Source organism: Dipodomys spectabilis, unplaced genomic scaffold, assembly GCF_019054845.1.
Source record: "Dipodomys spectabilis isolate Male_0828 unplaced genomic scaffold, ASM1905484v1 ptg000157l, whole genome shotgun sequence".
Lineage (NCBI taxonomy): Eukaryota > Metazoa > Chordata > Mammalia > Rodentia > Heteromyidae > Dipodomys > Dipodomys spectabilis.
Genome location: NW_024870834.1, coordinates 8,769,101 through 8,783,123, shown reverse-complemented (window position 1 = coordinate 8,783,123; position 14,023 = coordinate 8,769,101). Strand labels below are relative to the sequence as shown.

At 45.9% G+C, this 14,023-nt stretch overlaps 1 protein-coding gene across 5 annotated transcripts in view; it reads left to right on the top strand.

The window, feature by feature from the left end:
* The first annotated feature begins 4,381 nt into the window (after positions 1-4,381).
* Positions 4,382-14,023, top strand: part of Zc3h14 (zinc finger CCCH-type containing 14) — a 42,757-nt gene continuing 33,115 nt past the window's right edge. For 2 of the 5 annotated variants that reach the window (XM_042692506.1, XM_042692503.1), the window contains exons 1-6: positions 4,383-4,535; positions 5,338-5,380; positions 8,991-9,105; positions 10,426-10,466; positions 11,267-11,462; positions 12,906-13,335. In XM_042692506.1, the coding sequence (XP_042548440.1) occupies positions 4,500-4,535; positions 5,338-5,380; positions 8,991-9,105; positions 10,426-10,466; positions 11,267-11,462; positions 12,906-13,335 (861 nt within the window). In that variant the 5' untranslated portion in view covers positions 4,383-4,499. Of the gene's footprint in view, positions 4,536-5,337; positions 5,381-8,990; positions 9,106-10,425; positions 10,467-11,266; positions 11,463-12,905; positions 13,336-14,023 lie in introns of all 5 variants that reach the window. The other 3 variants (XM_042692504.1, XM_042692505.1, XM_042692507.1) reach the window with 3 other exon arrangements.

The following is a 14,023-nucleotide window of genomic DNA, read 5'->3' as shown; positions in this document are numbered from 1 at the left end:
AGAAGTGGTGCTGTGGTTCAAGTGGTAGAGTGCTAGCCTTGTACTGAAGAGCTGAGGGACAGCGCCCAGGCCCAGAATTCAGACCTCACGACCGGACCCCCCCCCCCCCAAAAAAAAAAAAAGAAAGAAAAAGAAAAGAGCTGGGCTGGGCACGGGTGGCTCATGCCTATAATCCTCTCTACTTAGGAGGCTGAGATGTGAGGATTGAGGTTCAAAGACAGACCGGGCAGGGCAGGAAAGACCGTGAGACTCTTATCTCTAATAAACCACTCAGAAAACTGGAAGTGGTGCTGTGGTTCAAGTGGTAGAGTGCTCTCCTTGAGCGGAAGAGCTGAGGGACAGTGCCCAGGCCCAGAGTTCAAGCCCCATGAGTGACTCCCCCCTCCCCCCCCCAAAAAAAAGAGTCAGGTGCTGTTGGCTTACACCTGTAATCCTAGCTACCCAGGAAGCTGAGATCTGAGGATCATGATTCAAAGCCAGCCCAGGCTGGAAAGTCCATGAGACTTATCTCCAGTTAACCACCAGAAAATTGGAAGTGGTACTATGGTTCCAAGTGGCAGAACATTAGCCTTGAGCAAAAGAGCTGAGGGACAGTGCCGAGGTCCTGGGTTGAAGCCCCATGACTAAAAAAGAAAAGCATTCCAGGATGGAGGAAACTCATTTCCTTCCTTCCATACCACATAGAGACTCACACATACAAATTAGAAATCCAGCTGAAATGCAGCTGTGAGGAGGCTGGACATGCAGGAGAACCACTATGAGAGGACTCAGGCTCCAGGAGTTGAGGGTACTCGGGCTTCTATAAACTCATAGCAAATGCTCTTTTCAGTTTTCTTCTCTCGTTGGAAGGTAGCCTAGGGCCCACTTAGCTCAGCTGTAGCTTGTTGTATTCTGGTCTCATACTATCCCTTAGAGCAAAGGTGGGGAACTTTTTTTCTGGCAAAGACCATTTGGATATTTATAACATCTTTGCAAACCATACACAATTATCAGGCAGGCAGCTGATGAGAACATGTGAAAAGTATAGCATGGATCCTGTCATGGCCAAGTAATTTCAAGGGCATCAATGAATGAATGAATGAATTTTTGTGCATGTCCCAGGATGTGAACTCAGACCCTGGGCACTGTCCCTGAGCTCATGTGCTCAAGGATAGTGCTCTAGCTCTTTGAGCCACAGCTCCATTTTCATCTTCTTGGTAGTTAAATTGGAGATAAGAGTCTCATAAACTTGCTTGCCCAGGCTAGCTTTGAACTGCAAGCCTCAGAGCTGGGCCTCCTAAGTAGCCAGGATCAAGGGCTTTACTATACATTCTGTGGGGACCACATGTTGGTCTGGTTTAATATTTCTTTCTTTCTTTTTTCTTTTTTTTTTTTGTTAGTTGTGGGGCTTGAACTCTGGGCCTGGATGCTGTCCTTCAGCTCTTCAGCTCAAGTGAGTGCTCTACCACTTGAGCCACAGTGGCACTTCTGGTTTTCTGGTGGTTAATTAGAGATAAGTCTCACGGACTTTCCTGCCCTGGCTACCTTTGAACCGTGGTCCTCAGATCTCAGCCTCCTGAGTAGCTAGGATTACAGGCATGAGCCATTGTGCCTGGGTTGGTTTAATATTTCTAAAAATCCAGTACATTTCTTCCTTTGATTATGTGTTTTATGAAGCTGCATCACAGAGAGAAACATCTACAATAACCTGGAACCCCCCAAAACCATTGGCTTACTGTGAACACTCTTCTGTAACACCTTGGGTCAACTGCGATCAGAATGTGTTTGGTTCTCAAATGGTCTCCAAATTCCCTGAATTCTGGGCCTGGGAGCTGTCCCTCAGCTTTTCAGCTTAAGGCTAGCACTCTACCACTTGAACCACAGTGCCACTTCTGGCTTTTTCTGCTTACATGATGCTGAGGAATGGAACCCAGGCCCTCATGCATGCAAGGCAAGCACTCTACCACAGAGCCACCTTCCTAGCCCCTGTTCTTCAATATCTTTTAGTAAGTTTCCTTATTCTAAATACATTTGAATGAAAACACTTTGGTTTTATTTTTTTACTTTTTTGTTGGTTATGGGGCTTGAACTCAGGGCCTGGACACTGTCTCTGAGCTTTTTCAGCTGAAGGCTAGTGCTTTACTACTTTGAGTTACAGTGCTACTTCCAGTTTTCTGGTGATTAACAGGAGATAAGAGTCTCACAGTTTCCTGCCCAGGCTGCATTTGAACCACAATCCTCAGATCTCAGCCTCCGGAGTAGCTAGAATTACAGACACAAGCCACCGGCAGCCAGCTAACATTTTATATTTTTAAAGATCCCTCACCTAGTATTATCTATATATTGACTGACAATTTACCAATGATCCAACAATGATAAAAATGCTTTTATTCTTAGTTCTAAAAAGGTGCGTAAAGAAATAGTAAAAGGGCTTACCTTCATTCAGACTGAGTGGCATGAAAGCAGAGACTTTGTCTTGCTCATCTGTGTGCTCTAGCTTCAACCAGTGTCTGGCTCAGTTGCAGTCATTTAATTTTTAATAAACAAGCATAATGCAGCTATGAGGTAGCAGTCTGCTCCACAAATATTAACTTACTTCATAATGACTCTTTGTAGTGGAAACTAGAATAACTGCCAAAGATGAGGAAACTGAGGCACAGAGAGAAGAAATAAATTGCCTAAGTTTTCATGGGCCACCATTCAAACCCAGCCAGTGTAGTTCCAGTCACACTGCTTCTCTGCCTCCCACTAATGCGGTATCTACAATAATTGGATTTATAGAGGAAGAATGCTTTTCTTTTTTCTTTTCTTTTCTTTTGTTGGTCATGGGGCTTGAACTCTGGGCGTGGGCACTGTCCCTCAGCTCTTCTGCTCATGGCAAGCACTACTCTACACTTGAGCCACAGAGCCACTTCCCGTTTTCTGGTGGTTTATTGGAGATAAGAATTTCATGAACTTTCCTGCCAGGGCTGGCTTTGAACCATGATCCTTAGATCTCAGCCTCCTGAGTAGGTAGGATGACAGGTGGGTGAGCCACCAGCGCCCGGCAGAAGAATGCTTTTCTAAAGTAAGTCTTTGATATCTTTTAACCTACAAATATTTAATAGATGCTTATTATGTATCCAATATCCTGAAAGAGACTTTGTAGAACTGTCTAGACCCAGTCTAGAGCTCAGTTTTACAATTTTGCAGTTTTTACAATTTTTACAATTTTTTGCAGTTTTACAATTTATGAAGAATTAAAACACACACAAATTTACATTATAAAATATATAGTCACATTAGTATTTACCATTTAGATACCGTAGGATCAGATGGTTCATTGGAAATAAGCTCTCATGGACTTTCTACCTTCCTCAGGCTGGCTTTGAGCCTGTATCCTCAGATCTCAGCCTGCTGAGTAGTTAGGATTACAGGCATGGGCCACTAGTGCTTGGCTTGTTTTGTGGTCATTTATTATCCAGCAAGAGATAACTAATAGAAACCAATCTTAGGAGTTAGTGGCAGCTGGGGGAGAAACTTCCCTTTATGTCTATTCTGCTTCCAAAATATTGTGATCAGAGACAGACAGAATTGAGTTACTAAGGAGATAAATAAGGAAAACTGCTGTAGAAAATAATTTGAACGTGAGAAGGGGAGGTGATGAAGATGACCTCGTAATGCCTGGATTTGGAGAAAATAAACTAGGCCTAGTCACTTAAAACTTGGGGAGTTTGAAAACTCAAGGAAAAGGAACATTAAAGAAGTCCAAAGGGGGAGGAGGCGGAGGTGATGGAGGAGGGAGAAAAGGAGAGGGAAGGGGGGAAAACAGAGGAGGAGGAAGGGGAGGAAGGGGGGTGGGGAGAGGGAAAGGGAAGGAGGAGGGAAAGGGACGGTGAAGGAGGAGGGGTAAAGAAAGGGGAGAAGAGTCATTCTGAAAGGCCAGGATGTGGGCAGGGCTCAGAGAGACCGAACCCGATCCTTGAGCGCTGTGGAGTTCGCAGTCAGGACCGTGTCGGATGGAATCAGTTGTGTGGAATTAGTGACACCTCTAGGAGACACAGGTAAGAAACTGGAAGGTTCAGAGTCAAGTAAGCAGCATCCGTACCATTTTAACCGTAAGGAAAGGCTGGAATTTGAATCCAGATCTTACACTTTGATGTCCTTCTTACTATCCAAAGGGGAGTAAAACCGAGAACGAGGGCGGACGGGGAGCAGCACTTCCGAGGTACAGTAGAGGCTGCGCCCAGCCAGGCCGCCTGCCCGCCGCGGTCCTCCGTGCCGCCAGCAGGGGTCACCAGCACGAGTCCCCAGGCTCGGCAGCGTGAGACGTGCGCAGGCGCGTGCGCAGGCGCACACCCTCCCTCTCCCCTCTGCGCTCGCGCGGGGGTGCTGGGCCGGCGGGGGCGGGGACACGGCGGGGCGGCCGTGAAGGCGGCGGAGGCTCGAGCCCGGAGCGTGCGGGGGTCGAGCGGCTGGCTCCAGCGGAACGAAGCGCCGCGCCGTGCTGTGCTGCCGACTCGGACGCCCGCCGCTGAGCCATGGAGATTGGCACCGAGATCAGCCGAAAGATCCGGGTGAGGCCGGCGTCAGCCGGTGCCGGGCGGCCGGCGGGGAACCAGGCCCGGCGGGCGGTTGCCAGGAGTAACGGGGCCGGGGGGCTCGTCCCGCCGCGCCGCCTCGTCGTCACCGCTTCCGGTCTTGGCGACAGCGGCGGGCCTCGGGGGGGGGGGGGGTGGTCGCGGCCGGGTCCCCGGGGACGCGTGCGGGAATGGCGGGAGTCGCGCAGCGAGGCCGAGGCGCAACTCGTGCGTCGCGGGCCGCGGCGGAGGGGGGAGGGGAGAGGAGGGGAGGGAGGGGAGGTCGAGGCACCTCCCCGCCCCCTCCCGGCGGCCCCGGGGCGGGAGTGCGCCGCGCGCGCGCGCGGTGGGGCCCCCGGGGCGGGAGTGCGCCGGGTGGGGGCGGTGGGGCCCCCGGGGCGGGAATGCGCCGGGCGCGCGCGCGCGGTGGGACCCCCGGGGCGGGAGTGCGCCGGGTGGGGGCGGTGGGACCCCCGGGGCGGGAGTGCGCCGGGCGCGCGCGCGGTGGGACCCCCGGGGCGGGAGTGCGCCGGGTGGGGGCGGTGGGGCCCCCGGGGCGGGAGTGCGCGGGGCGCGCGCGGTGGGGCCCCCGGGGCGGGAGTGCGCCGGGCGCGCGCGCGCGGTGGGACCCCCGGGGCGGGAGTGCGCCGGGCGCGCGCGCGGGGTCCCCCGGGTGAGGCGCGCGCCACCTCCCCCCCGGGGGTGCGTAAGGGGGGCGCGCGCGGGCGCGACGCCGCGGAAGGTCCGCTCGCCTGCTGTTCTCACCTTTGCTTTATCTCCCCCCCCCTCCCCCGCCTAGAGTGCCATTAAAGGGAAATTGCAAGAATTAGGAGCTTACGTGGGTAAGTTTTGCCTTGTTGTTAAACCTACGAGAATGCCTGTAGGCTTCGCAGCTTTCCGTATTTTAGGCGTGCTTTTGACCTTCGACCCAATGTCGCCTTGGTGGGTTCTTCTTGGGCTGCGTTTTATGGAACAGTCTGGCAATCAGCAACCTCCTCTCTCTCTTTCTCCCTTCCTTCTTTCCTGTCGTGGGGCCTGCACTCTGAGCCCACTATCTGGACGCTGTCCCTCAGCTCTTCAGCTCAAGGCTAGCGCTCTACCACTTGAGCCCCAGCGTCACTTCTGGTTTTTTCTGCGTATGTGGTGCTGAGGAATCGAACCCAGGGCCTCATGCATGCGAGGCAAGCGCTCTACCAGTGAGCCACCTTCCCAGCCCCAACCTACCTCTTCTTCCAGTCTCTACTACACCTTCTTCCCCAACTCTAATATGATGTTTTGAGTTTACTTTTCTGAGTTAAGACTGTGGCTTAATTTTCTGTAATGTGTCAAATTTGTGTGTGTGTGTGTATACACATACTTGTGTATGTGTACTGGAGCTGGAATTCAGGTTCTAGACGCTGCTCCCTTAGCTTTTGTGCCTATGCCTGAGACTTTTATCAACTTGAGCCACAGTTCCACTTCTGGCAATTAATTGGAGATGAGCCTCATGGACTTTCTTGTCCAGGCTGGCTTTAAACTGCAGTCTCAGATCTCAGCCTCATGAGTAGCTAGGATTATAGTTTTGAGCCACCAGTGTTCAGCTGATTCACTGAGTTTTATCTTTAGATCTTGAATGTTCATCTACTACTGTCAGAATGAGTTTTCACTGGGCCATGTGCCTGGCCTTTGCTGATTCTCTGTGTGTGTTCTCTATGTACTTAACATACCCAAGAAAACACTGAAAAGGTATGTGATAATATCCATAGTTGTTCAGACAGGAAAGTCTGAGTTTTGCCTACTTTAGCAAAGTTTTATTGAGACCTGGGACAGTTTGACTCTAAAGCTGGTAGTTCCTAGAAAAATGATAGCTACTTTTTTTTCTCCAGTCCTGAGGCTTGAACTCAGGGTCTAGGCACTGTCCCTGAGCTTTTTTTGCTCAAAGGCTAGCACTCTTACCACTTGAGCCATAGTGTCACTTCCAGTTTTCTGCTGGTTTATTAGAGATGATTCTCAAAGACTTTCCTCCCACGGTCCTCAGACCTCAGCATTTTAAGTAGCTAGCATTACAGGCATGAGCCACCAGTGCCCAGCTCTGAAGATAACTTTTATAGGGAACAGTTTGTTGCCAGGCACATAGGCTTACCCCTAGAATTCCAGCTATGTTGGACTTGTAAGTCCAAGGATCCTGGGGGTTGAGGGTAGGGGGACAGAGACCCTTACTGAAAGACAGCTAAAGCAGAAAGGGCTTGGGGTATGTCTGAAGTGGTAGAGTACTTGCTTGGCTAGCAAGCATGCAGTCCTGAGTTCAAATCCCAAACTAGCTGAAGAAAGGGAGGAAAAACAGATGTATGTGATTGAGTTGAACACCAAGTTAGCCACTAAATTTTCCTGAAACATTTTTTTGTTGTTGTTGGTCGTAGTGCTTGAACTCTGGGCCTGGGTGCTGTCCCTCAGCTCAAGGCTAGCACTGTACCTTGAGCCACTGCACAGCTTCCCGTTTTCTGGTGATTTATTGGAGATAAGAGTCTCACAGCCTTTCCTGTCCAGCTGGCTTTGGACCGTGATCCTCATATCTCAGCCTTCTGAGAAGCTAGAATCACAGGTGTGAGCCACCAGTGCCCAGCTTCCTGAAGCTTTTTTTTTTTTCTTTGTTCGGTCATGGGGCTTGAACTCTGGGCTTGGGTGCTGTCCCTGCGCTCTTCAGCTCAAGGCAAGCGCTCAACCACTCGAGCCACAGCGCCACTTCCTTCCTGAAACATTTTTAACTCCATCCCCACCATCATCCCCTACAGAACCTACAGCTTGTAATATGGACCTGGCATGCTCAACACTAGCACTGTTATCACTTGAGCCACTGCTTTTCAGCTTTTTGGTCGTTTTTAGAGATAGGAGTCTCAGACTTTCCTGCCCAGGAATCACAGTCCTCAGATCTCAGCTTCCTGAGTAGCTAAGATGCATATTCTTAGATATTTTGGCAGATGTAGGGGTTAAAAACAAACAAACAAAAAAAACTTTGTTGCCAATGATAAGTAAATTGAACTTAGAAATAAAAATTCGAGTTTTGGAAAATTTGTATCTACTTTCATGAACTTGACAGCTTCCCAGTACTGGAAGACTTTGTGATGACTGTGGAGAAACTTAACAGACTTAAAACTTGTTGTGTTTCAGTGTAGTATCAAAGAAGACTCTATGTTATCTGTAAAAGCTATTAAAATGTTCCTTTTCCAACTATATATCCGTGAGACTAAGTTTTCTTCACATTTTTCAATGTGAACATTACCACATCAGATTAAATGGAAAAAACAACAATTAGAATCTATATGTCTTTTAAACCAGATAGTAAAGTGAGTTGTGCCTCAAATGCATGAGGCCCTGGATTCGATTCCTCAGCACCACATACACAGAAAAAGCCAGAAGTGGGCTCTGTGGCTTAAGTGGTACACCTCTAGCCTGAACTGAAGAGTTCAGGGATAGCGCCCAGGCCCAGAGTTCAAACCCCATGACTGACCAAAAAAAAAGGTAGAAAGTAAGCTGGCTGCTGGTGGCTCATGCCTGTAATCCTAGCTGCTCAGAATGCTGAGATCTGAAGATCACCATTCAAAGCCAGCGTGGGCAGCAAACTGTTTGCACTAAACCTTTGTTTTAGAAATTTTAATATAGGGCTGGGAAGGTGGCTCAGTGGTAGAGCGCTTGCCTTGCATGCCTGAGGCCCTGAGTTCGATTCCTCAGCACCACATAAGCAAAAAGAAGAAATTTTAATATAAATAAAAATTGTGTTAATTTATTGGGCTAATGTGATAGGAGTACTATTCTGAAATAAATTATTTAAAATTAGCCATTTTAATTTAATCCTCTGGGAAATGAATGCACTCTTGAGATTTCTATAATCTAGCTGGGTGCCGGTAGCTCACACCTGTAATCCTAGCTACTCAGGAGGCTAAGATCTGAGAATCTTGGTTCAAAGCCAGCCGGGGCAGAAAGCCCATGAGACTTACCTCCAGTAAACCACCAGAAGTGGCACTATGGCTCAAGTGGTAGAGCACTAGCCTTGAGCTGAAGTTCTGAGGGGACAGCGCTCAGGGTCAGAGTTCAAGTCCCATGACTGACAAAAAAAAAAAGAAGATTTCTATAATCTGAGATGCCTTGTTTTATAAGTAGAAACTCAACAACTATTCATTATTCTCCACTTTCTAATAATTAGACTTGTGTAATGAAAAGGAAGAAAAATTTGGCTGGGAATTTGGTTTAGTGGTAGAGTGCTTCATGAGGCCTGGGGTTTATTCCTTGGTACCACATAAACAAAAAATAAGTAATTAAAAAAAATTAAAGCTGAGCTTTCTTGTCTAGTCTAATATAATTCCAGTATAGAATGAGATACAATTTTGAAAGCTGGATTTGTATTTTCAGTTACATCAACTTTAAATATTAAATATGAAGGAAAGAAAGTTTTGATATAATTTTCCTTTTAAATAGACGAAGAACTTCCTGATTACATTATGGTGATGGTGGCCAACAAGAAAAGTCAGGACCAAATGACAGAGGACCTGTCCCTGTTTCTAGGGAACAACACAGTTCGGTTCACCGTGTGGTAAGTTTCAGACTCTCTATGTCTTAGACTAAAGTTTAGGGAAAATCAGAGTGTTCTGTCTAAAATAAGGTGCTTGCCATTCCAGTTCAGTGTAGAGAGGCAATTTGTGTGTGCTAAGTGCGCAGCCTCTGGAGCCTTGTTTCTTCATGTGTGAAAGGATAGTTAATTACCTGTTTTACAGAATTACCATGAGAATGAAGTCAGCTAATGTTGTTTGCCTGTTTGCCTATGTCATCTGTAGGTAGCTTTCTTTTGGTAATTTCTGCATCTCAGTGCTTTTTCCTCTGAGCAAAGACTGCTACATTACTGAGTACTAGATGTAGATTGGTTTCTCTACTGCATTTTCCTTCCAGTGAGTTACCTTATACCAGACAGTTTTACTACCCCTTATCCCTAGCCTTTTTTCAGTTTGTAAACCTGTATGCATTCAACAAAAATCTCAGTCATATTTATATCTTGGAATTTAAAAGAAAGAAAAATAAACAATTTGTGTATGTATGTTTTGTCAGTCCCTTGAGGCTTGAACTCAGGGCCTGGATTCTGTCCCTGAGCTTTTTTGCTCAAGGCTAGCACTCTACATTTGAGCCACAGCTCCACTTCTTATTTTGGTTGGTGGTGGGGCTTGAACTTTAGGCATGGGCGCTCACTGTCCGTTAGCTTGTCAGCTAAAGGCCAGTGCTCTACCACTTGAGCCACAGCATCACATTTAGTTTTTAGGTGGTTATTTGGAGGTAAGAGTCTCAGGAAGGGGCTGGGAAGGTGGCTCAGTGGTAGAGTGTTTGCCTTGCATGCATGAGGCCCTGGGTTCGATTCCTCAGCACCACATAAGCAAAAAGAAAAAAGCTGGAAGTGGCGCTGTGGCTCAAGTGGTAGAGCGCTAGCCTTGAGCTGAAGAGCTGAGGGACAGCGCCCAGGCCCAGAGTTCAGGCCCCAGGACCGGACCCCCCCCCCCCCCCCAAAAAAAAAAAAAAAAAAAGTCTCAGGGACTTTGCTGCTTGTGCTGGCTTTGACCCACAATCCTCAGATATCGGCCTCCTGAGTAGCTAGAATTAGAGGTGTGAGCCACCGGTGCCTGGCAACAAGAAGTTTAAAAAAAAAATTAACTTTTGAAGTCTTTAAATTCTATTTCCAGCATGGAGAGCAGGGAATGTTTTTCTTTTTCCCTACTTTAATCTTGTTATACTGAATTAAACCCTTGTTAAGATCTAAAAAGGAGACATTAATCTTATTATTGATCTGTTGTCTTATACCTTATCTGTTTATAATGTTGGAAAATATGGAATAGCAATCTTGAGTGAAGCTTTTTGTTTTTGTTTTTAGGCTTCACGGTGTATTAGATAAGCTTCGTTCTGTTACAACTGGTAAGATTTGTAACATTGAGGGTTTTGGGAATTCTTGGCACTGTAGCATATGAATTTTTAGTTTTAAAACTCATGGGGAAAAGGTTAGGGAAAAAAGGCTCCAAAACTTTGAAAACAGTGGTTTATTTGAGCTTTGTAAAGAACTACTTTTTCTTTTCTTTTTTTTTTTTGTCAGTCGTGGGGCTTGAACTCTGGGCCTGGGCGCTGTCCCTCAGCTCTTCAGCTCAAGGCTAGTGCTCCACCACTTGAGCTACAGCACCACTTACAGTTTTCTGGTGGTTTATTGGAGATAAGAGTTTCACGGAGGACTTTTCTGCCAGGACTAGTTTTGAACTGCGATCCTCAGATTTCAGCCTCCTGAGTAGTTAGGATTACAAGCGTGAGCCACCTGTGCCCAGCAAGAACTACAATTTTATAAATATCAGATCAGTAAATTTAGTGTGATTTGATAATAACTATGAAAGGGTGCGCCTTATCCTAAAAGTAATTATACACGTACAAATAATTAACCTCAAAAACTAGTTGTCTTGTTATTGTGTAACTGAAAAGTACTTACAAGTCCAGTAATAAGTTGAATAAGTTATTATTATGTATAGAATGATTCTCAAATACAAAAACGTCTTGTTTTTTAAAACATGTATTAAAATTTTTTAAAACATGTATTTAAAAAAATCATCTTTTATGTAATAGGTGATTATATTTTAAAACTTTAAATAAACCTCTATTGCTTTTGAGTTGGTGAAGAGAAAGTTTAAAGTAGTGAAAAGAGATTAAACTAGACCATGTGTTTTTCTTCCCAGAGCCTTCTAGTCTAAAGTCTCCGGATACCAACATCTTTGATAGTAATGTGCCTTCAAACAAGAGCAGTTTCAGCCGGGGAGATGAGAGAAGGCATGAAGCCACAGTGCCTCCCCTCACCATTTCTAGTACTAGATCTGAGAAAAGAGATTCCAGAGGTTCTTCAAGTTCACAGGAACAGAAAACCACTAGTGTTAGGTAAGAATCCTATATAGGTCTAATGGGGGCAAATGGGTGTTTGTATGTGGCATTTGTATTTTGCTGTTCTTTTTTTTATTGGTCATGGGGCTTGAACTCTGGGCCTGAGCTCTGTCCCTCAGCAATTCAGCTCAAGGCGAGCGCTCTACCACTTGAGCTACAGTGCCACTTCCGGTTTTCTAGTGGTTTATTGGAGATAAGAGTTTCATGGACTTACCTGCTCTGGTTGGCTTTGAACTGCGATCCTCAGATCTCAGCCTCCTGAATAACTAGGATTAGAGGCGTGAGCCACCAACGCCCAGCTACATTTTTTCTTACCTTTCAGTTTCTGTTTTCAGAAATTTTTGAAAATAATGAGTGACTTTTTAAATAAAATAATGGGTAAATCTAAGTGATTATCTTCTATTTCAAATGTAGCAAAGTTATAAAAAATTTAAAGGCTGGGAAGGTGGCTCAGTGGTGGAGTGCTTGCCTTGCATGCATGAGGCCCTGGGTTCGATTCCTCAGCACCACATAAGCAGAAAATGCCAGAAGTAGTGCTGTGGCTCAAGTGGTAGAGTGCTAACTTTGAGCTAAAGAGCTGAGGGTCAGGCCCAGAGTTCAGGCCCCATGACTGGCCCTCCCCCCTAAAAAATGTAATTTAAAAATACTTTTGATTAAAACATATAAAGGAAGTACCCATATTTATTCACTAATTTTTTAAGTGTTCTTTGAATATTTGGAGATGAAATTGCCCTCATTGATGAACATGATAGCTCAAGCCTGTAACCTTAGCTGCTTAGGAAGAAGAGATTAGAGGATCTTGGTTTGAGGTTAGTGCATGGGGGGGAAAAAGTTTGAGAGAGACTATCTCAACTAGTGGCGGGGTGCAGTGGCTTGAGCCTGTCTTCTCAGCTTCAGGAGAAGAAGCATGATGGGTGGGTACAGTGACATGGAACCTGTCATGTCCTCTGCAGCCTGGGGTTGCACAGGTAAGATCGCAGTCCTGACGTGCTCAGACAACAGGAGACCCTATATAAAATATAACCAACACAAGCCGAGTGCCAGTGGCTCACATGTATAATCCTAGCTAATCAGGAGGCTGAGATCTGGGGATGATGGTTTGATGCCAGCTTGGGCAGGACAGTCTGTGAGACTTTATCTCCAATTAACTGCCAAAAAAAAAAGGTCAGAAGTGGAGCTGTGGCTCAAGTGGTAGAGTGCTAGTCTTGAGTTCAAAAGCTCAGGGACAATGCCCAGGCCTTGAGTTCAAGACCCTGGACTGGCCCCAGAAAAATCCCCCAAACACAAAAGGGGTTAGTAGAATAGCTCATGTGGAAGAGTGCTTGCAGGCCCTGAGTTCAAACTCCAATATCACAAATTACATATGTACATATATATATTTTTGAAGCATATGTATAGTTCTAATTTGGTTGTAATACACTTTTTTTTTTTTTTTAATAGACAGACTTATGATGATGGTGCTGCAACCCGACTAATGTCAACAGTGAAACCCTTGAGGGAGCCGGCACTCTCTGAAGATGTGATTGACATTAAGCCAGAGCCAGATGACCTCATTGATGAAGACCTCAATTTTGTACAAGAGAATCCTTTATCTCAGAAGAAACCTACAGTGACACTTACATACGGTTCCTCTCGTCCTTCTATTGAAATTTATCGACCACCTGCAAGTAGAAATGCAGATGGTGGTGGTCATTTAAATAGGTTGCAATTTCAGCAGCAGCAAAACAGTATTCATGCTGCCAAGCAACTCGAAATACAGAATAGCCAGGTGTATGAAACAGGACGTTTGTGCGAACCAGAATTGCTTAACAGTTTGGAAGAGACTTACAGTCCCTTCTTCAGAACCAGCTTGGAAAAAATGAGTATGGAGGTTTGTATGTTTTTTGTTTTTTTCCTTTTTGGTCATAGGGCTTGAACTCTGGGCCTGGGCTCTGTCCTGAACTCTTTTGCTCAAAGCTAGTAGTACTCTACCACTTTGAGCCACAGCCCTACTTCTGATTTTCTGGTGGCTAATTGGAATTAAAAGTGTCATGGACTTTCTTGCCCTGTCCATCTATGAACTGCAGTTCTCAGATCTCAGCCTCCTTAGTAGGTTGAAATTATACAGGCATGAGCCACTAGTACTCTGCTGTTTTTTATTTTTTTTAATGTGTTGAGGTGCTTCTTCCTCTATTACTAGGATTTGAACTTGGATCTTATACTTGCTAAGCAGACAGTTAATGCTGAGCCTTAAATCAGTTTCTTCAGCGCGCGCGCGTGTGTGTATGTGTATATTATATATTTTAAATTGGGGCTTAATTGATATTAAATAGCATGTGAAGTAACTAAACACATAATATTTATTTATTTTGCCAGTCCTGGGGCTTGAACTCAGGCCCTGGGTGCACTGTCTCTGGGCTGCTCATTTTGCTCAAGGCTAGCACTCTACCACTTGAGCAGCCACAGCACCACTTCTGGCTTTTTTTGTGTATGTGGTACTGAGGAATTGAACCCAGGCTTCATGCATGCAAGACAAGCACTCTACCACTAAGCCACATTCCTAGCACCCTATACATTTA